The 22,354-nt window shown below is 39.1% G+C and overlaps 2 protein-coding genes across 17 annotated transcripts in view; one reads left to right on the top strand and one right to left on the bottom strand.

Moving 5' to 3' along the window:
* The window catches only part of CGNL1 (cingulin like 1), a 47,801-nt gene extending 34,389 nt beyond the window's left edge, over positions 1 to 13,412 (bottom strand). For 4 of the 10 annotated variants that reach the window (XM_015872412.3, XM_015872417.3, XM_015872418.3 and 1 more), the window contains exons 1-2: positions 13,327 to 13,412; positions 184 to 1,782 (exon numbers count right to left, since the gene is read on the bottom strand). In XM_015872412.3, coding sequence (XP_015727898.2) covers positions 184 to 1,764 — 1,581 coding nt within the window. In that variant the 5' untranslated portion in view covers positions 1,765 to 1,782; positions 13,327 to 13,412. Of the gene's footprint in view, positions 1 to 183; positions 1,783 to 7,120; positions 7,180 to 7,795; positions 9,764 to 12,490 lie in introns of all 10 variants that reach the window. The other 6 variants (XM_085515597.1, XM_085515595.1, XM_085515596.1 and 3 more) reach the window with 6 other exon arrangements.
* The window catches only part of LOC146758463 (uncharacterized), a 30,325-nt gene continuing 20,583 nt past the window's right edge, over positions 12,613 to 22,354 (top strand). For 3 of the 7 annotated variants that reach the window (XM_085515642.1, XM_085515640.1, XM_085515637.1), the window contains exon 1: positions 12,613 to 13,679. In XM_085515642.1, the coding sequence (XP_085371768.1) occupies positions 12,613 to 13,560 (948 nt within the window). In that variant the 3' untranslated portion in view covers positions 13,561 to 13,679. Of the gene's footprint in view, positions 14,090 to 22,354 lie in introns of all 7 variants that reach the window. The other 4 variants (XM_085515644.1, XM_085515641.1, XM_085515638.1 and 1 more) reach the window with 2 other exon arrangements.

Raw genomic sequence — 22,354 nt, 5'->3', positions numbered from 1 at the left:
AAAACATGCTTTCTATGCCCTCAACTATGGGACTAATTTTTGTATTTAAAATATTCTGCTATCTTATTTGGAAGTATTAAATCATTTAAGTTTGTTCTAAAGAATAACAGAAAAACATGAACCTGGCAGTATAAAAATCATAGTATGCTACATGGAAAAACTATAGAGTAAATACAAAATTACCTGTATATTAGGGACGGATGAAAATGTTTTTAGAGAAATCTTTTTGGCTCCTGAATCAGGTGGAACTGTGATTCTATTTGGCAACAGCAGAGTCGAAGTTACTGTTTTAGCTTCCTCTCTCTTTTTCTGTCCTGGAAGTGTTGAAGACCTAAATGTGAAACTCTCAGTATTATCTCCATTTTGTTTAAGATGCTGCAAAGAACTGAAATGACTGTTCTGAGAGTCTTTATCAGGCATCTGCAGCTTTCCAATACTTCGAGCAGAAATTTTCATCTCTTTGGAAGGCGGCTTCTGATCTCTGGATAACTGCTTCTGGAAGCAAACTTCAGATGGTTTTAGCAAGTGCTCAGTTGACTTACCTAAGCTTTTACTCACTTCACCCAAATAATCTGAATTCATATCAAGCTCTAATGACAAGGCGCTGTCAACGCTTCTTGACCTTTTACGATCATCTGGATGAATTCTATTCCTTTTTCCTGGCCTACCTCTTTTATGAGATTCAACTTTCTTATCGAACTTCTCAATTAGCTGATCTACTCCTGGAAGTGAACCAGTGTAAATATCACGACCAGTCCCAGGCAAAAATGGGATGTATCTTCTGTTTTCATGTCGATTAACATTATCTGCATAGATCGCATACTCTTGATCATCAAGTAAAAACCTGTATAATGAATTTGCAGAAGTGGGAGTAGCTGATGAAGATGACGATCTTCGCGAGTCCAACACTGGCCCAGATGAGTCTTGTCTGCGAAAGGGAAGTACATCTGGTCTAGGCTTCCTTGTTTCAGGATAAGCAGCAGGACTAAGACATGGGGATTTTCCCGTAGATGAAAATGATTCTGAAACACCCACCTCATTGGGGCTGATTATGCTACCAGGACAATCCAACACCTGCTTGTTTTGGTCTTCTATGCCTACTGTCCGGTTCAAATGTATTTTTTTTGAATTTGCTTTGGTCGACTCTGCAAGATACGCATTTGTTTTCTGTAAGGATATGATTTTAGAAGAAGAAATCCAAGGCTTCACTTCAGTTTTATCTTCATTTGCAAAAGATGTAGATTTACTGCACACAGAAGACTGGCAAATTTCCAAGTTCAAGTTATTTTTCTCAGGATCATAAGGCCGTAAAAGCTCAGGATGTCTTTGAAAGTTTAACAAGTTGGAGGATTTCAATGCCCCATCTTTAAAATCTGATATTCCACTTTCATTTTCATCTGGATTGGTTATCTTTAGGCTTTTAAACGTACAGGGTTGCACATGCTGTGTTCCAGGAAAATCTGTGTGTTCATTGTTTTTGTCTTCTAATTTAAAAGCAGCATTGGAGTCTGTGATGGACTGGTTTATAGTCTGAGAAATGACCTGATGTTCTTTTCCAGAAGGAGGAGGATTTTCTGACAAACATCCTTCTGTATTGTTTAGTACTATGTAAGGATGTCCATCAATTCCTTGCACTCTAATACTGACACCATAAGATCCTGTCTTAGAATTTTGCCCATTTCTGTTTTTCTGAATCTCCTCACTTGCAAGTTCAAGAGTAACTTCGTAGTCCTGCGGCTTATAACCAGCAAAATATGGCTCCATGATATCAGAAGATTACAGCTGAATTAAAAAATAAAAATTAAAAATTAAATATATATTATTTAATTAATTACTTTAATTAGCCATTCAGTGCAACTCTGAAGACTAACACTGAATGAAATCAGTATACAAGCTATACAAAGCCCAAAGGACATACACTGTGAAACAAACACGTGACTAACCAATTCTAGATCAAATGCAATGTTATTTTATGAATGCAACTGTTACGAAATAACCATTTAGATTTCACATATAACCAACCCTAGTGCAATCTTTTGAGTCAAAGCAATTCTTATTTTGAGCATCTCTACTATATTCACCAAGTCTGTAGCCTTTGCAAATGTAGCCAACAGTTAGTATCAGCCATACAAACATTTAAGCGTAAGCCTGGGAGAGCGAAACACAGCCAGACATTTTTAGGTTGTGACTATTACATAACTACAGCACCGCCAGAGAGGTCAATATCCTTACACCTTTGAGTTGTGCTTATATGGACTTTGCTTTCAGCATTTGTTTTCAGAAGTGGAAATGTCACTGCTTCTCTAGTTTTGTCATTCTATGGCGATTTTTATTTTATTCATTTTGGAGGAAAAAAAATAGTTTGCTCCTAAAAGAAGCAAATAAACTTTTGAACTAAGCTGGAGAGTTGAGCAATCAGTGAACCTTAACAAACCCAAGATCACTAAATGAAGATGAATAATAATTAAGGGGAAACTGAAACAAGGAAAAACCTCTGTAATCATTTCACTTGTAGTATCTGTGTGAATCATTTCCCCCAGAAATAACTCAATAAACAGCAGAATTGTATCATTTTTTTCCAAAGAGCAAATTTAAAAGTCTGGTTGAATACTAAGTGTTATTCTAGTTTGCAATCCATTCTTCTTTCTCCCCTCAAAAACCTCTTCTCCCTAAAAACCAACTCCAGCTCTTCCTCAACAGTAGAATTGCTTCATCTGAAGAAATCAGCACATATATATTTATTTGTATAATATACAAATTACTGAAATTCTGACATCAGATAGAGGTAGTAGATGACAGCTGGGGGCACTGACAGCTACAACTGCCTTGTTTTAATCCTCTTTAAGTCTGCCAAAGCTATCAAATGTTATGACAGAACAGTCTGTTTACTCTTAAGCTTATGAAAAGAGGTTAGACATTTTAACAGGACTTAAAAAGTTATTTTTCCCATTGGTGTAGCTGCTTCTTGTCTTCTTGTAGTTATTTAAAAAAAAAAAAAAGAAAGTGGTTTTTGGTGGGGTGGATTTTTGTTGGTGGTGTTTGTTGGTTTTTTTAAAACAGCAAATTCTAAATTCAGGTTTTCCAGCACAATAGCACTTTGCAATTAAGTAATATAACCCTGTTAGTAATTTTATGTGTAGTCTCAAATGATTTTGAAAAAGAATACAAAATAATCATAATACTATGGAAATATTAAAAAAAAAAAAAAAAAAGACATAACAACTATGTATAAATGCTTAATTCAGTAGAACTGTGCCATATTGTTATTTTACAAGATCAGTTCTTATCTTCTTTTTGTGAATAAAATATCACAACAGCGTGTACAAATTAACCAGGACATAATAAACAGCTACTGCAACAAATTATTTTACTTTGAAAATACGTAACTAAAATGACAGAGAATAGTCAAGGACATGGAATTACCACTGTCTTTCAGATATGAAAAATTCAGCTGCAATTTAGAACAGAAGTATATTTCTATCTTCTGAATGGTAACTTTATCTGCTGTTCATAACATCTCAAATTTTACTGAGCAACAAAGTTTACCTGAAAACTTGCAAACATTCAAACAAAAAACAATCACTGTTATCTACAGTTACAACATGAACTTCAACAGCTGGATTTACTCATCAACAAGGTCAGTAAAAACATTTAGCTGAAGTTCAGAAGAACACAAAATTAAAGATCCAGGAAACAGTGCTTCAGACACAGTGATTACTCCATACGAGGTTTACACATACAAGGGGAGAGGATTCATTGTATTTCCCAGAAAACTAACTTGAAATTTAAGCAAAAGGATCATTTTCAATGAAATAGCCTTGAAAATTGTTCAGAATACACTGGCTTGACAAGTGCTTCACTTCAACGCTGCATTTTACCCACTGGTTTAAAGCAACACAGCCCACAACACACAACCCCCAAGAGCAGCAGTTCTGGCACTCTGTTATCTCAGCTGTACAATCCCTCTCGTTCTCTTCATGACAAAGCCAACAAGCATGCAGCTACATAGCGACCCAGATCAGCTTTACTGAACTGGAAAAAAAAGAGAAAAGTTTTCTATCAGATCAGCAAGCAAGGCACTATGATAGGATCACCTATTCTGGCTGCAACGTGGCCTTGGAGCAGCTTAAGGTGATCACAAAATTCCCAACTCATTCACGTTTTAACTACATTTTCAGAAGACAGAAATATTTAGAAACATTTTGAGGGAAGAGGGGGTTGGGAGGGAGAGAACCAACAAAAATCAGCCACAAAAAACTCTCAGCGGCATTTCCTTTTTAAAATAAGCCTTCTTGAGGGCTTTTAAACGCCCATTTTAAGTAGCAGCCTCAAGTTATCATGATAGTCATTGGTAATTATACCAATACCAAGAAATGGTCACATTTTTCTTAACAATTTATTTTTGCCAAGAACAAAAAATATAACACGGGAGAGATTCTAATGTCTGAAAAGTCAATTACTTTGCATTTTATTCTGTAGCAGTTTGTTCTACAGTGGTGATATGATACCTTGCTAAGTAACATGGGAGTAGAACACAAGGTTTAACAGGTCAAAAACTTCTGTTGTTTTTGGTTTTTTTTTAATGCCCCTAAAACACATCCTTTCACAGCTAGCACCACCTATTTTAATGCAGGCTACCATGTGTTACTTGAGACCAACCTTACAAAACAAAACCTATGCCATTTGGAACCCCTACAGCTCTTCCTGCCAAAATGAATAGAAAAAAGTGCCTTTGAGAAACATCCTCCTGTACCAGAGATGGCTGATTGCTCCAGCAGCTATGCAGCCTTCCTAATATTATGGCATGGAATTATGTCCACTCATCCAGTTCAATTCTTATTTAGCCAAATCTTCAAGAAAGATTTGTCCAAAAATGAGGCTTCCCAATCCTGCTAAATGCCACGCTCTGCATATATATGAGGGTTGTTTTCTCGTCTCCTACACCCTAATTACTAAGCATGCCTCTAGCATATCTGTAATAAAGTACCTCACAATTTCTGCTTCCAGCATGCAAGCAACTGGCTGCACAGGACAGTCAGAGAAAATATAGAGATGCTAACTGCCACATGGGTACGCACTATTTCTAGGTCCCACCAGCAGACCCATTCCCTGGCATTCTCAGAAAGCTACTGATCCCTCATGGATACTGTGTCAAAATGTGTATTCTCCCCTTTCATACATCTACTGCAGGAAATACACGGGATCCAGCCCTTCCACTTTCCCCAGCTCTCTAGGACTCTCCCCTGGTTCTCTTGAGAACAGAAATATAGGAAATCTCTCATATCCAATGTCATAAGCTTGAGACTCCTATAAACTGAATTAGCTGAATATTTTTCATTAAAGGAGGATTAGGGCATACCACTATCTTCTTTCTGCAAGAGTGAATTTAGATAAATGCTCTTGTTCTCAAGTTATTTGTTTTTAAACTAATTCTTGCTCTTGGACTAATGAAGATCTCCAAACTGCCAAATGACTTTTGAAAAATTTAAACCTATGTAGCTCTATCCATACCTCTTTTTTAACAGTTCATGGATGCTTAGTCCAGATTTTTACACACATAGAAAAACAACTGGATGGAACCATCCTCCCACTTTACATAACATGGAGTTTGCTCTCCAGCTGACTGTTCAGAAAGCACCAGCAATAGCAGACAAAGTGGGTGTCAGGTCATTAACAAACCACAGTGCCATGAAAAAAAGAACAGGAAATAACTTGGGAGAGAAAAGGAAGGAAAACTTGCATACTGTGAGGATACAGAAAAGGAAGCAGATAGGATAATTCATGGAAAGACCAAAACTGTAATGTTTTTACACTTGGTGGAACACAATGTCATAAATAAGCCCTGAAAGCATTAGGGGAAACTAAATCACTGTCAATGCTACCTACAATCTGAGGCTTTCTGCAAGAGGAAAACAGGCCTGTGCTGCAGTCTGATCCCTTTAGCCAATACAGCTCGGGTAGCTGAGCTCACCTGATCTGCTTGCAGGAGAGTGGAAGGTAGAAAAGTGGAATGTGAAAGCTGTAAATTAAAGTGAAACAAAGTTATGATACAAACTGGCAATCTCAGTAAACCTTGGCACCCTCAACACCTGGATCCATGTAGGTATGGGACATGGCTGTGGGGTTTTTGTTTGTTTTTTAAGTCAAGCTGTGATTAAATACAGTAGTCCTGAACCACAGACAAGTCAAGCAGTAGGAACTGTTCAGCATTACATTTTAGCAAGGGAGTATTTCAGAATTTCGGAATCAATCACTTTCACTACTATTTGTATCATTCTCTGTTCAGATTTCAGACAGCAGCCTAAGGATGCTGCCAGAATATCCTACATGAGGAAGAATTCCAAGTAACACTTTTTTCCATAGCTCTTAGCAAAAGCAAGCAGGCATGGTTAGGCTAACATGGATTACTAATATTTCATACATTTCTCCTGAAAAGCAGTGGTTAAGTCTTACATTTGCTGCTTTCAGAGATGACAATTTCAGTTTCAGCTCTGTCCAAACATTAAACAACTTTATTCAGGCATTCAACTAGTAAAATATAATGTTAACAGCCACCCCTTCAGGGACAGGAAAAGAGCTGTCTTTGAGAAAGACTGAATAGAAAGAACTATTCACAGCAGTGAGAGTAAAAGCTGGGCCTAACAATACTGCTCCCTTCCTTGGCTTATACTCCCTCTGGCTAAAAAATGTTGTGTGAGAGGAAGTCTAAATGTCTCGAGTTTAAAACATATTGTTAGCTCCATGAAACTGCGCAACAGATTAGCTAAATGCTGGAGCTGTGTGACAACTAACAGGTTTTGTCTGTCGATTTATTTATTTATTTCCAAAGGAAAATCTGCTTCAGTGGCTGTGAGTCAACAACAAGACATTTTGGCAGATCCTCAGGTCTCATAAATTGTCAAAGTTTACTTGAAGAAAAGGAAATAACGCATATCCCATTTTCTTAATCTACTACATATGAATTCAATTAAGTCACTATTTCACAGGATTTATCCCCAGAAGAAGAATCATGTGACCTAGTAACCTGGCTTTCTCAGTGGAAATGAAAGTCTTCGTTTTTTATAATGATTTTAAAAAATGCTCCAAAAGCCTCAATACTTCCCACATTATTCTGCCTTACCATTAATTCACATGTTCTTTTTCTTTATGAAACAATAATTTGCCGGACTCTCCCGAATCCTAAACAAAAGGCAATTGATCAGAAACTGAAACACAATAAAATACAAACACAGAACACAACATCTATATGAAATAGTTTGTGTCTTCTGTATCAACTTATCCCATTCACACACACTCCGGTATTCAGTAAAATCACTTCTGGAAGGTGGAACACTATACTTTTTAATAGCTGGTACAAGCTTTACATAAGTACAAGTACTGGCATACATGTACTTATGCCACAATACTGGTCTGTCTCCTACAGAAGCTGCACAACATACACCTGCACAAGCTCTTTTTTCTCTTTTCCCCTCCCAGAAGCACTGAATCAAGCCTATCGGGGCTATCAGTTTGCACATCAGTATCCGACACCACTGCAGTACAATTAACTTTTATAAACTCAAAAGCAAGAAAACAACAAAACTTTGTAAATACTTATCTCAGAATTAATTATATACATGATACAACCACACTCAACTTTTTTTAGTGACAAATTAAAAAAGAGAAGGTTAAAAAAAGATAACAAAGAAGATTATTTTTTATTGTATGCAGTTTGTTCTAGTTGATCAAATTCTATGGTTTCATATCTATTGAAGAACTGACAGAAACAACAAGTCAGTAACACAAAGATACTCACAGATTCTAAAAACAGTCTGTGATTTCAAATACAATAGCTGGTTTGTATCCAAACATCTGATGTGATTATACTCACTCCACAAGAGGTTCTATGTTGTTTCACTACTTTTTCCTCCAATTGTCAGTCTTAGAAACTTTGTATTTTGTTCCAAAGGAAATTATCTTATTACATCCCAATGATACCATTACTGTTTAAATAGAAGAGGGCGTATCCTGTTGATATTTCTACTCGGACAAAAAGATCAAGTTTGTTAAAATTACAGTGTCTTGTAGAAAGCCCGTGCCAAAAAAAGAAAAGCACAATCAGGATTAGAGCAACCTTCATTAGTTTTGCCAGTGCTTTAAGAATACAGTATTATTCATAATATTAAATTCAAAAAATATTCCCCTATTTCAAATTGTTTTTTAGCTTACGTACTTCAGCATTATGTATCACCAGACTTTCTTCTCAGTATTTCCACACAGAACAACCTTGACTATACAAACCATACTTACAGCAATACCACTGACCCACACAGCTGCAACCAGCACAACCTTCATTACATGTGTGGAGCTGATTCCTAAATACGAGGAGCTATACTAGTACAACTCATACAGAGACTAAGGTGTATAACTAACCTATATGAAGACACACACAAAAAAATTAATCTCTAAAAAGATACCTGCAAGTATTTAAATGCAAAAACTACACATAAAGGAGACTTTAGGAGTCTGTTTTACACAGCCAACATAAGGCCGTGGCTTCATGTGTATTCACAGTGGTTATGGCTCCCATTTTTCTACTGTCATGCTCAGTTTTAATTATATTGTATTCTTCAAACACCAGCCTCTTTCAGCAAACCCTACCATGGATTTTAGAACCTCAATACGCAGTCTGAACTGTGGGCTCTGAGCCCAGCCACGAGACAACAAGATGATATCATGGCTCAGTCTGAGAGGAATATATACTTGAGCAGAGGACAGAGACTAGATAATTCCACGGAGGAAGGCGGCTTCATACAGTGCTGGACCGCTCCAGCAGATGCATCACTTGAAGGACTTATGAAAAATAAGCAGACAGAGCTGCACAGTGCTGGCCCTGCTTGTACACTGAGCTCCAGCTGAACCAGTTTCCACAGGTCATCACTCTTCTCACCCTCACACGGGAAAAGCATTAATTGCTGGGGGGAAGTGAGAGAGCTTCATTATCAGGCTTCAAGCGTTTGAGGAACTGTATGTAACTTTACATACCAACCGTTCTTGTAAATAAAGGCTGCTGCTGAACCAATTAGGGGAGCAAATACTAGACATTTGTTGTGTTGATGGAACAGCTAATGGTCTGCAAATTACTACATGAAGGCGTACCCCCGCCCAGTAACAGCTTCTGAAGGTCTAACAAAATATTCTGAACTTGATTCACATCACTGAAAACATTTCCCCACTTCTACCTTATGTTTTATGTTAAAATAGATAACAAGTCTTTATCCACTTTTGAGTCGTATTACGTGTAGAGCATTTTTCTCTTCTATTAAACTTCAACTGCTTGGAATTACTGAGTTTATGTATGCACACGTACACACATACAAAATGCCACAGGCACACAGACGCACACGAATGCGCACGCAAAGGCAGCCTGGTCAACAAGTCTCCCGTTCACATTCACATTAACACGTTAGCTACATTAAAATGGTGTAAGTACTAAAGAATTATTCAGTTTTGCAAATTCCTGGAGTAAAACTCTTACCATGCTCAGACAGCTGAGAGTCATGCAGCCATTGGGATGGAAATGACTCCTAGCATGCCTGCATGACAGAGTACGGGGACCCTCACAAAAAGGGGCAGTTTCAGACATACCTTAGGCATCCTCCAGTCTCACTAATCTTGCTGGCACTTTTTGGTGGTGTTTTTTTGATCAGTTGGTTTTTGTTTGTTTAAGAAAGTGCATTCCAAAACACCTCTTCATCTCTATTTCTCTCCGTTTTCAACAAAACTAAGCAGAATATGACAAAGTTATTAGAGAATATTCATTATTACCATCAGTTTAGCTAACGGGTCTTGGAAATACAGGAGATGGATCAATTTAATTTTGAAAACAGAGTTCATGTTAGCAAAAAAACGACAATAACAAAAGAAATTAAAAGCATACACCCAAAAAAATTACACTAGTTATTTAAAATGGTCAGCTATGGTTTTCATCCTCCATTCAATTTCTCCTAAAGCAGAAGGTTTTAAGGCCACACTTGGATGAACTCCTTCAAGAAGGCTGCCAGCACTGTTGGCAGAGATGGTCCAGGGTCACAGCAATACACTGAGCTCTAATCCCAAACAGTGGTGACTCCATGACTACCACTTCACTAGATCTTCAGTACACACATTCCTAACACGTTAATTTCTCAGGTTGAAGCATTAAATTGTTACACTCACACACAGAGAAACATACCACTATTTAGATTTTACTCACTCCAAGAATCCAAGTCAGATCTCTGAAATGTGTTAATGTTTCCAAATGAACATGCCTGAAACAATACTCCTGGAACACAAACAGCGCCTTCCCTCATGCAACAGACTGGCAACTAAACATTCTTCCACAGGAAGAATTCTCCATCCTTTCATTAAGGAAGGCCTGAAACATCAGCAGTAGTAATTTATCTCAAGCACGTATTACCAACACAGCATTCAAGACTTACAAAAAGCACCTATGAACTACGATATCCTCCCTCCATTTAGACAGGTAGACACTACATGAGGCTGAAGGCCATTTTGTACAATTGGGCTCAGGTACTTGATATTAACAGACACATTTTCGTATTTTCAACACAGTAAAAAGGTGAGATAATGACAAAATACCACTAAGACGATGTATTCAAAAAAAGCAGGAATGGTAAAACACCAGGCTGACAATGAAGCAATGCTGCACTACACTGGGGTCATTTCTCACATCTGCAGAATTATTAGACCTTCAAATCCTTAAGGTTGGTATTTTTATACAGGAATCTGCCCAGTGCAGTCCAGACTTACCAAACCACATGCAGCGAGGTTTGCAAAAACATTCAACTCATGCTGCTTCACAACAATTTAAAAACTCAAGTTCGAGGTCATGCCACTTCATCTACACCTTTCAGATTACACTGCAGGCTCTAGTCAAACCAGTTTCACCAATACTCCCAGAAAGATCAACTTCCTATTACACAGTGCAGAAGAAGAAACAGACTACTGTCACCAACTCTTTGTTTTCTGCCTTGTCATCTTTTTACTGTGGTAGAATTCCTCACATGCGATCCATCACTGCACCACAGACCATTATTACTATGAGTTAAATTCCATATCTCTGGTATACACCTCACCAAAGGAAACTTCTGTGTATTCTCAAACATTTTATTAGCGATAGTGAGAACCTAATACTGCAATTAACAGACACTGAAATAAGTTGGTTTGCCTGTAGGCAATTCAGGCAGCCCAAGCCAATCTCTATGGGATATTACCACAAATTCTGTAAGCAAACAGATTAGCAATGAATGCCCCTCCCTCCTCATGACTATCAGAACATTATGGACATTTGCAAAAATAATCCTTTCTAGTGGGTTTAGAAACAATTTCATCTGCAATTCAAGGTACGCATCAACCAACTATGACTTCTTTTTGTCTATTAATACATATGAAAAACAATTCTGTATTTTAAATGTATGCAACAAATCAGGTTTTTAAAAGAACTTACAGTGTTAACCTATAATAAAACATTTTCCTCTACTAATAGTTATCATTTACCACGTGGAAGGTGATCCATCTTAACATTGCATGTGAATTTTAAATCAAAGTAACAAAAACTGCTTCCTAATGCTACACTGAGTTTTTCCATTTAAAGTCTGTAAACAGACACACAGAGAAAAGCACATCTTCCAAAGAGTTTATGTGCGAGTAGAGCAGACTGTGTCCCAGGGAAAGAATAACGTGCAATAGAAGTATTACAGCTCCCACTAGTAACATGACACATTTCTTTATCTCCTTGGTACAACACACTGCCTATCACCCCGCTAATGGCACAGCTCAGCACTCTATGTGAAGGTTTGCATTTGTCTTTCTCCAAAACAAAAGACCTGAGCTCTAACTTACACTCTAATTTCATTTTTAAAGCAACAACAAAATCTTATTAGCTGCATGATACACCTCTTACACTATTCTGCAGTAACCAAACCTGGCTTAGCATATAGCGTGTGTATACGGCAATTTATTCTGGGTGAGGAAAAGAATTCCATCTCATAATGACACGTCTAGAAAATATAATTGTTAGCAAAACAAGTTCTCACAAACCACCTGGAAAAATTAATCAGTATTTTGGTTTTGCCATTTTAATTACATTTTTCTAGAAGTTTTAAAGGTCTGTTAAAACTTGCTCTATAGAGAACCTTAACTGTGAGCCTTGTGACAGTTTGTTGTCAGAATAAACACCAGACACTCAATTCATATGGATATCATCTGTAATGATACCGCAAATCACCGTATCCTACGGGGTTTCTGATTCATCTACAGGATTCATCTTGTGAATGTATGCAAATAAACGTTCAGATAAATAGAACCATCTTCGAGGATAAGTTTCCACTATTCTTACCTCGGTAATTAGTTCAACCCTACTGCAGTGAACTTAAAAAACTATTTGGCTTTAAAAGAAAAAGAAAAAACAAACCAAAACACAAAGAAATGGACACTAAAGCAAACTTACAGGCAAAAGATAAAAGCCGTACAGCTATTCTTTTGTCAACGGCAGATGCTAATCCAGATTCACCCCAAAAGCTGTAGGGCAGCACTGACCTCCCGGCAGAGTTGTCACCGGACGGCAGGGCTATGAACCACGTATCAGATGCAAAGTTAATGGGGCAGCGCAAATGGCTGAAGTGCCTCTCGGAGCCTTTCCCACGGATGCGAACACACACAAGGCGGACACACCCTTCGGAACAAGACTCCAATTTGCGGAGTACGACGGAGCCGAGCCCGTCGGAGTCGAACCGAGCGCCCCCTGCTCAGGAATGCGGGGAATCCCGGAGGAATGCACGCGGGCACGGCGACCTGCCCACTTGCCGCGGCCCAACGCGCAGCGCCCGCTCACCTGAGCGCGGGGCCCGCAGCAGCACCGCCAGCAGAGGCACTGCAGCCCCCGCCCGGCCCGGCAGAGACCCCTCCCCTTCAGAGCAGAAAAGTTCAGCGCTCGCCCGAAGCGCTTTTCCCGACAGCCGCCGTCCCCGCGGCCCGCTGCCATCGCGCCCCTCCCCGCTCGCCGCGCTGCCCCGAGGGGCGCCGGGGGGAAGGAAGGCCCGGAGCACCGCTGCGAGGCACGGCCGAGCGGAGAGCCGCACCGTGCCGCCCTCACGGCGCCCCTGGCCTTCGGAAAGCGCCGCGCTTAACGGAGCGAGGAGGGGGGACGCCAGCGACCCGCGGGGAGCCCGCTTCGCTCTGGTCGCGCTGCCCTCCGCCCGCCCCGTCTGCCCCGCGAGGAGATCCGGGCGACTCCGTGCTGTCTCCCCCTGTTCCCAACGCCCCCGTCTCCACCGCTTTCCTCACCGTCGCCCTCTCCGACAACTCCGAGCCGCTCTCGCCGCCGCCCCCGTCCAGTCCCGCTCGCCGCCGGAGCCGAGCTCGGACTGCCCGCCCCTCCTGCGGGGGAGGGGGTGCCGGGCCCGCCGGGCCGCGCCGCGCTGCGCCGGGGAGGAGCCCGCGGGGGCGCTCCCTCAGGTGAGCGAGGGGCTGCCTCGTCCCGCCCAGCGCCTGAGGGGAGCGCGGCCAGCGGGGGGCTGACGAGGCGTTGGCACGTCTGTACAGCGCTCATACTTAGTTCGGCCAGCAGCAAACGGTGCCGGGACGAAAGGGGGCGGCTGGAACGGCCCTGTAGAGCGGCAGCACAGCCCCGGGCCCAGGTACCGTCAGCTCGAGGCCGCCTGTCAGCCGGGAGTTGTTTTGCCGCGCGGTGCGGGGGCGGAGGGAACTGCTGAGGCAGCGCGGGATGGGGCGGGCAGCGCGGGGCTTGATGTGGAGGTGAGCGGAGCAGCGCGGAGCCAACAGGGCGGCACGGCCGAATTGAGAGAGACGAGATATCGGTGCCTCTGAGCGCACCTCGGCTGTCAGCATTGCGAATGGTGCTCACTGCCTCTAAAGTTAGACCGGAGCTACAACAGGTTGTGGATTCCCTTATGCAGAGTGACACGAAACAACGAGGCTCCCTTGACACGTGTGTGAAGAAAGACCACGAGCTAAGGAGCCAAGGTTTGCGAGTATGTCATTAAAAAGAAAGACAAACAAACAACAACAAGCACCACTGCAAGTCCCTGTAAGCACCTCACAAGAACTGGGCCTCACTTATTCTTTTTTCCACAGCCAGAATGTTGTTTCTCACAATATGATTTGTATGGTAAGAAAAGAAATGCTTATAGCAACTGTATGGGGGAGTGGGGGAGGAAGGTAGATTTGTGTCAAGGGCATGGAGAGAAACGTGCAGGGCAGTGAGCAGCGAAGGAGGAATTCAGTGTATAAACAATGAAAGCCACTTGCAGAGCTGTTCTGCTGGAGGCGTGTGGATAAGCACACATCCTCCTTCCAATCCAGCTGTACCTGAGGTCACTGCTCCTCACATTTCTGCCAGAGCTGCTCTACTACGTCTGACGTGTCTGCAAAAAAAAAAGCTTAGCTCCTTTCATTGAGGTTTCCAACATGTACACAAGGTTTATCCCATCAGCCCCCAGCTGTAAAACTGAGAAACAAAGAGTGGGAAAGAAACAAAAGTAGTTAAAGTGTCTTTCTCAGAGTTACACGAACTATGTGACAGTTGCCTGTCAGGTACATGTGCTGTGTGTGTTTTACTAGATTACGAAGAAATAACCCAATAGTTTGTTCAGCTTGTTACTGTAGTTCTGTAATGTTTCAAGGAATCAAACTTAATAATCAACGAAATTCTTCAGTCAAGGGGTTTGAAAAGGTTATCGTTAGAGGTTAATTAAACTTGCTCATCATCAGTTATACAACAATTCATTGCCGTTGCACTTAGAAGCAAACCAGGAAAAAAAGCACAAAATATTCAATTATGGGACTAGCACAACTGCTAAAACTCTTATTTAGACAGTGAGTGTCCTGCCTAGACTGAGACCTTTGGCTGCATATGAATTCAATAATAAGATAAAATCACACTGAAGATAGAGTTAGGTCATTTACAGAATATCATCTCAGCACAGGCTACCATTTCCTTTCCCACCCTCAACCACCAACTTTTCTCTTACTTTCTTTTCAATAAAAGCGTTGCTCCTTGTTTACAAATCTGGCTCGACACTATGATTAATGTCTCTGCCAGTCCAGGCAGTGTGTCATCAGGCAGTTGTGAAATACTACACAAAATGGAGTATGCAGCTAAAGCAAAAACAAACAGAAATGCTCTAGCTTGTGTTGTAGATGAATTCCAGCTGCTGGCTGCTCCAGCACACCTCGAGAATTGCACAGTACTCACTAAATTCAGCTCTCCTTCCTCACTGAGTCAGACTGTAATGAAAGCTTGGTGTTAAAAGTGCCATGCTTGGCCTCCAGCAAGGTGCACCTCTATCTCTTACTATTCTACTACCCATTGAATTGAATTATGACTTTTTATTATAGTCCCCTGATTTCTTTGTTGGAAAAAATTCAATAATCACACTGGAGAAAGGTATATAAGCACTTTGAAGCACTGCTTCTGATTCATCTTTTACACAATTACATATTTACATTTTTTCTCATTATTTTAAAAGTCTCGACGTCTGTTGCTTAAGAAATGGCAATTATCCCTGATATTACTGTATTCAGTAAGATGTTTAATAGATATTTTAGCCTATTTCTTATTGAAGGAAGCACTGGCTTTAAAATTCTGGCCTTTTTTCTAGTCCCTAACTTTATTTCCACTGTCTTGTTTTCTGTAAACATTTTGTCTTCAGCACAGTGTTTACAGAGTTGATTCTAAAATTATATCTGTATTTGTTCTCAACCATTTAAACAAACTTTACAAGGCTTTTTTGTGTTATATGAGCATGGAAACATGCCCTTTTGTAAAATTAGACCATGCTTTGCATGAAACACCAAGAGCAGCTGTATTTTAAATACTGAATGTACTTTGGTATTAATTTCTTTCCAGAGGAGGAATTGGGTTATTTGAAGAAGCTTAATTTCATACTTATACTAAATGTTTTTTGATGTATGGCCTCTGCTTCTTCCAAACACAAATATGAGCAGCTCTTGTTCTTCCATCTTTCTTATTTTCTTCCTCTCCTCTTAGTGTTATGCTGGTTCTTTGGAGGATTGGTTGGTGTTGGGTGTCTTTGTTTGTTTGTTTTTGTTGGCTGGCTTTTTATTTTTTCATCCTCATCTTTTACTTTTGTCATCTGTTGTTCTCCCATATGCAGCTGTTGTGGTACTGCTTATACAACACAGAGCACTGAGTTCCTTCTGCTTCTAACCCAGACTCACAATGTGGAGAGGTGTGTAAAAATATTCTAAAGAAAGCCTGAATAATCTCATCCATTAGGGCAGCTATCCAAGAACATATTTACATTCCAAGACTTTTTGTCATAGGACTGTAAAATGTGGTAAATAAAACATCTAAAGTAATAGATGGGGTTGTAGAGAAGGAAAGGAATATTTTCAGATGTTCTCAAGAGAGGAAAATGCAAGTTTTTAATCTATATTAGCTAATCCCTGGGAAGGAAAAAATTAATAAGGGAAGGGAAAATTTAATCTGTAATTTGCCACTGTAGAATTATGTTTCACTTCAGTTAGCTGAAGTTTGTGAATACTCTTCCTACTGGCTATAAGACTATACAAGTGATCTTATGCACACAGAATTAAAGAGTGAGATACAAAGGTGTCAGTGGAAAGTGAAAAAAAGACATTGCTGACAGGAAAATACAAAAAAACTTTGCTGCATATAACATGCTAGTTTCAATATTAAAACATGTATTAACATGTTGTCTAGTAATTAAGTGAATGATTAGTACTGATATGAACTTCAACTGAAGACTGCGGACGCTTCTGCATTCAGCCATCATAAGACTCCCATTCTTCTCCTTTGACAACTGTTGGCTACATTTAGCCTTCTTCTCTCTCCTTATTGATACCAACCTTATTCAAATAATCCTTCAAAAGTCAAAAGTTTTTCCTGTACTAGTGTGTGCATCTACATTAAAGTTCCAGACGTGCTGTAATATTACCTGTTTTCCTGTTGTCTACATAGCTCTGCTTGGACAAGTCCAACCTTCTACCTTCAGCACTCATGGTACAGGAGCAAGCTGTTTTTTAGTGGGTAGCTCTCCATTCTGCACGAATAGTCAAAGCTAATAATCTAGTGGCATTATCAGTGTATTTATTTGATCGTTTCTGTCACTGTATTCATAAATGTTGGTTAATTTATCACAGAAATAGCATTACAGGATCTTAAATGGCTCCAATGCTCTTTATGGAGGTAGCTCCAAGTACTCTTTCTCTTATCTATTTTATAATTATGCCCTCAGTATTAGGACATAGTGAAAGATTTTAGTGTGCTCTGTACAGATACACAGCCTTATTAAAAATTATTTGCAATTGAAGTAGATAAAATATTTAATCACAAAGAAAGAATACAAAATTTAACAGTTCTGTCCTTCATCCTGGAATAATATTCCTATGCATAACATCACAGAAACTTAATCATGTTTTATGTACTTGAAATTTAGCTTGACATAAATATTTACAAAATTAAGTTAAATATTTTTAAGATTAACATCCAAAATTACATTCTGGAGACTGAATATTGTCTGTGTTACTCAGAAATACTAATCTCAAGTCTTACTTATATTTATTTAAGTAGTTTTATTTTGTTTACAGTTTATATAAGAGATTATCTTGTTTCAGGGTATGTAAGCAGTTTAAAACATATCTGGTCTACTAAAGAAATGAAAAGCAAAAACAATTCTCATATTTTAAAATGCATGTTGAAATAGTAGGATGAAGTTCTTTTTAGCTTAATGTACCTACGAATTGCTCTGTAAATCATATAAGGATTTACATCATATTCAGCTGTCCTGAAGATGTATGTATGCCTTTGCTATTAACAAGCCCAAAGTCTAAAGTAGCATCTGATTGAAAACCTTTCAACCTAAGGATTTTGCTATGTCGGCAAGCGTGCTTTTATGGTGTTGTACAATAGCACCACCTCGTGGGCTTAAGCATTTTAACAGCTCAGCTGCTTTGACAAACGTGAATCTGATTAACATGAGGGGGAAAAAAATCATCTTTAGTACTCTTTAAATTGTTTTTTATCTCTAGCTGCTCTTCTTAATCAGAGGAAGGATGATAATGTTGGTAGTTTTGTGAAGCAGTGTTTTAGAAGAGATATAAACATTTCAGAAATGTCCTATATAAGAAACATTATGCATATACTCACAAAGATACCGGTTCTTCTATTTTAGAGGTTACTAATCACTCCTGATTCTCATGTTCTTAATGTTCTTCGTTAATGCACTGAAGGTGAAAAATATCAGCATCTTTGCAAGTTTAGATAAAACCCATAAAGGACATGTTAGGAAAATGGAATATTCACCCTTCATAACTTTGTCTTGTCAAGAGTGATGCAAAAAACTGCTTAAGCATGTGCTTAAATTAAATTGCCTTCTTCAATCTCACTCATTTCAATGTGACATAAACAATTATTCAAATTTAAACATGGAAAATAAGTTCAGCATATCACTTGGAGACTGAATTGGGGAAAAATCCAGAGGTTTCCATGATGAAGCAGGATCTGTCCTTGATACTCATACGAAATCTACTTGTACTCAGCAAGGCTTCAAGCACTCACAGAGATTTGTTTATAAAGATTTTACACTTAACTGATAACTAGTTTTCATTTAGTACTGTTTTCTGAATGTATAGTAGCTTTTCCTTGTTGGATGGCATTTAGTGACTCATAGAGGGTGCTCTTAAAGTAGTGGTGATGGTTATTATATATATATATTATACGGCAATCAGTGTCTCTAAAGCTTATCAGTGCTAGGATGTTTATATTTAGAAAAAAAAAAAAATGCTGAACAGCTCTTCTGTTTTATTTTGGATGTGGGCAAGAGTTCCTATCCACATTTGTATCCAAATACATCCTTGGAAATTTTTCTGCTCTTGGTTTATTTTTGCAAGTATGTTTCTGCCAAATAGTGATAGTATCTTCTGAGAGAACTATTGATGCTGTCTAAAACAAGTTGAAAGAAATACTAAATAGAGCATATTTTTAGTTACAAGGCCATTCAAACCTGGGTAAGAACTTACTGCTCTGAAGAAGTCATTTAAATACTCACAAACCTTCTATATTAAAGAAAAGTTGATGCTACCACATTGTGCTTTCTGGAATCCTGTTGGGAAATACTTTATTTTATTTTACTTTGGTTGGTGGATTTACCATAAACCATAGTTTATGGTTTGGTGGTTTGCTCCACCATTCTCTTAATATATATGCTTTTTAGACCTCTTAAGCTGAATTACTGGGAAAAATAGATTAAATCAAAGTTTGTCCTACTCTTCATTTCCCCCCCCCCCCCCTCCTTTAACTATATGATTTAAATGTTTCTGGGTATTTTTATATTGTTGGTGGATTTTTTAATATTAAAATCTAAGTTCCCCTTAGCACAGCCAACAAATGATCTAGTTCATTCTATACGCTGGAGAAACATTGCCTCTTTCCGAAGAGGTAACCAGGGAGGGTTAACAGCTCTACTACAGGCACAATTCAGAGCATGCAAGTCAGTGCAGCTTGTTTTGTCTAGGGAATGCCTCTAAGTTTTTTGTATAACTTTAGCAGCATCTACTCTAGGGAGATTTTGCCAAGTTCACTCCATTAGGAAACCTTTCAAACACATATCAAACCTAACAGATGTTTGCTGGCATTTGATGAGGACTTGGCCTGTTGCAATCCAGTTTCCACATCAAATTCATTGCACTATCAACTTGTAGGTTAATGCACGCCCTTAACACGTTTGTGCATTATGTCATAGGAAGGGACAGTATCTTACCTGGGATTATGGCTGCAGGCTTTACATGAGAATGAAATTCTGTTTTTGTGAGAGCTGGCAATGTAAGTACTTCATGCATCAGGCAACTCTCTTCAGTAGAGGAAATGACATTGCCTGAGGTGCTGTGGTGGAACATACTTCTGATGCGAGTCATATAACAGCAGGGAATGCAAAGACAGGGAGTTTGTCTGGAAGAGCTTGCCTTCTGCAGGGTTTAGCACTAAGTACTAGTTTAAAGAAAGAGAAATCTAGGCTTCCCCCAGCTTCAGTGAATAAACTGTTAAGATAAATAATCATGCTTGATTCTCTTTCCATCACAGTATTTCTGGTCAGCAGTTTTTTTAACTTCCATAGGAAAAACTAGAAGGGAATCTCCTAAGCATCCCAGCATACTGACATTCTCAAAATAGGAAGTTATAAAAGCAAATATAACACCCTCAGTAAGAATCAGGTCTTGAACTCAAACTTCTAATCATTCATCTTCCAGTTGCTGAACTATTAGACAAAATATTTGTGTGAGAAGGTTGGCACGTATTTCTGACTGTAAGAAAGAATTCAGAAATGTGCTTTGGAGATTTTTGCATCCCTATAAGTCACATTAAATGACCTAAATGTCAGAAACAGATGAAACCCAAGACCCACCACCCTTTCTTCAGTCTTCAGTGATGACCAGTCTGGGTCTAACCTCGGTCTTGTTAAGGTTACCTATGTGGAAAGAGGTGATGAACTTTATTGTGGGTTTGTGCAGCAAAGCATCAAAATAGCAAAACCTCTGCTTAGCAAGTCACAGAAGTTAATCAACTGCCCAAATTGAACCTGCTTTTACTGGCTCAGTTTTTGTTGTTTTTTGTTTCTTTTTTAATGCAGCCTAAAATTCTTGAAAATCTTAAAAGTTTGGGGGAAAAAATACATTGTGTAGAACTTACATTTTTTAAGCAGTGTAAGTTGTAAATTATGCACATGTTGGAATGAAAAAAAGACAAATGGAACCTCTCACTGGGAGAATGCAAACCAGAAGACAGATAGCTTGTTTTGCTTTGGGCAAGGCATGAATGCAAACATTTAGAATGGAGAACCTCCTCTTTCCTTCTGTGGCCTCTCTGAGACATAATTACTTGGAACTATTTACCCACTTCCCTTCGTTTAGGCCCCAGGTGCAGATACTCTAGATATTGAAAATGATTTTCATTCTTTTCACCAGGATGAAAAAAATATATATCAAAACATTCATCTGTTCCTTTCTGAAATCCAGGAATATGAGGTGATATGACATCCAAATATATATCTGGTGCCTAGTTGTTGTTGTTGTTGTTTTTAACAAAAGATAATAAAATGTAAGAGTGGAGGAAGAGTTGATGCTGCTTCTCTTTCACTCTGCAACAAAAATATTTGTTTAGTCTTGTTGGAATAGCAGTAGCAGCTGGCAGTGTCTTCACATTTATGTGTCTTTTAACACTTCACTAAAGAGAGATCTCTAATCTTTGAAGAAAGTCAAATAATCTAGTTCTGCAAATGTGCTGACCTATGCTTATCATGCAGTGGCTCTGTCAGCTTTCTTCTGTGATCAGAATGTTAGCCTATCTTTAAAACACGTTCTTAAAGAACAGCTAGGCAGATCTGGGCCTACAGCTTGTGTGTGTGAAGCTAGAGAACTAATGGAGATGTTGGACATTTAGAAAATGAATAGTCACCCTAGATTTAAAAAAAAAAAAAAAAAAAAAAAAAAAAAAAAAAAAGAAGAAGAAAAAGAAAAAGAAAAACTACAGCAGAGGCTCAAAACCTTGGCAGCAAAAAGGATATCTTTAGTAGCCAAACTATCTCAAAGCTCATGCTTAGTTTCCCTTCCAGATTCTCTCAAGGAGGAAAAAATTACACCTCTTCTTCTGTTCTTACTGAGAGGTTATACTATTGATTTCTTTTAGGAATATAAACATGAAACTGTGGGACACTGTATAGATATATTTAGATAGTGATTAACAGAGTCCACAGGTATTTGCACAACTTGTATTCAACTTCTCCCTTTCCAATAAAGGCAATCCCAGAGTAGCCCAGGTTACTTAGGGGTGGCTACTGCGCCTGGCTCCCTCTTGTCACAGCTGCCAGGCAGTGGGCCCACTCTCAGCAGCAGCCAGCTGGCTTTGCTGTGCATTGCAGCTTCCTTCAAGTTTTCATGTTGCCCTGTAAAGCTGTTTAGTTTGTTTTCCCTGATCAGCTTATTTGTTGTCGGTCCAGAGTTTCCCCATTGCCAAAACTGCTCTTGATGCAGTTAGTTTGCACTTGGAGTTTTTTCCATGACCTCTTTACTCTTTCATTTCCTCTGGTCTGCACTGCTCTTCAGAAGATCAGATTTGTTACATAAATTTTGTTAGGTTTCAAGTCAGTTCAGCATTCTCTGTTCTGATTATCTTGCTTGTCCAGATGCATAAGTTTCTTTTCTTACTCTGCTATCTTCATCAGAGCAATAATTGATACCTAAACTCAGACTTTTTCTTAGATTCTTACTGCATACCTGCCAAACTATACAAGCAACTGTAGGGTAAACTTTTAGA

This window comes from Coturnix japonica, chromosome 14 (genome assembly GCF_054131305.1).
Source record: "Coturnix japonica strain WE chromosome 14, WE-NBRP24, whole genome shotgun sequence".
Lineage (NCBI taxonomy): Eukaryota > Metazoa > Chordata > Aves > Galliformes > Phasianidae > Coturnix > Coturnix japonica.
Note: the sequence above shows the minus strand (reverse complement) of the source record. Positions and strands in the feature narration are given on the sequence as shown.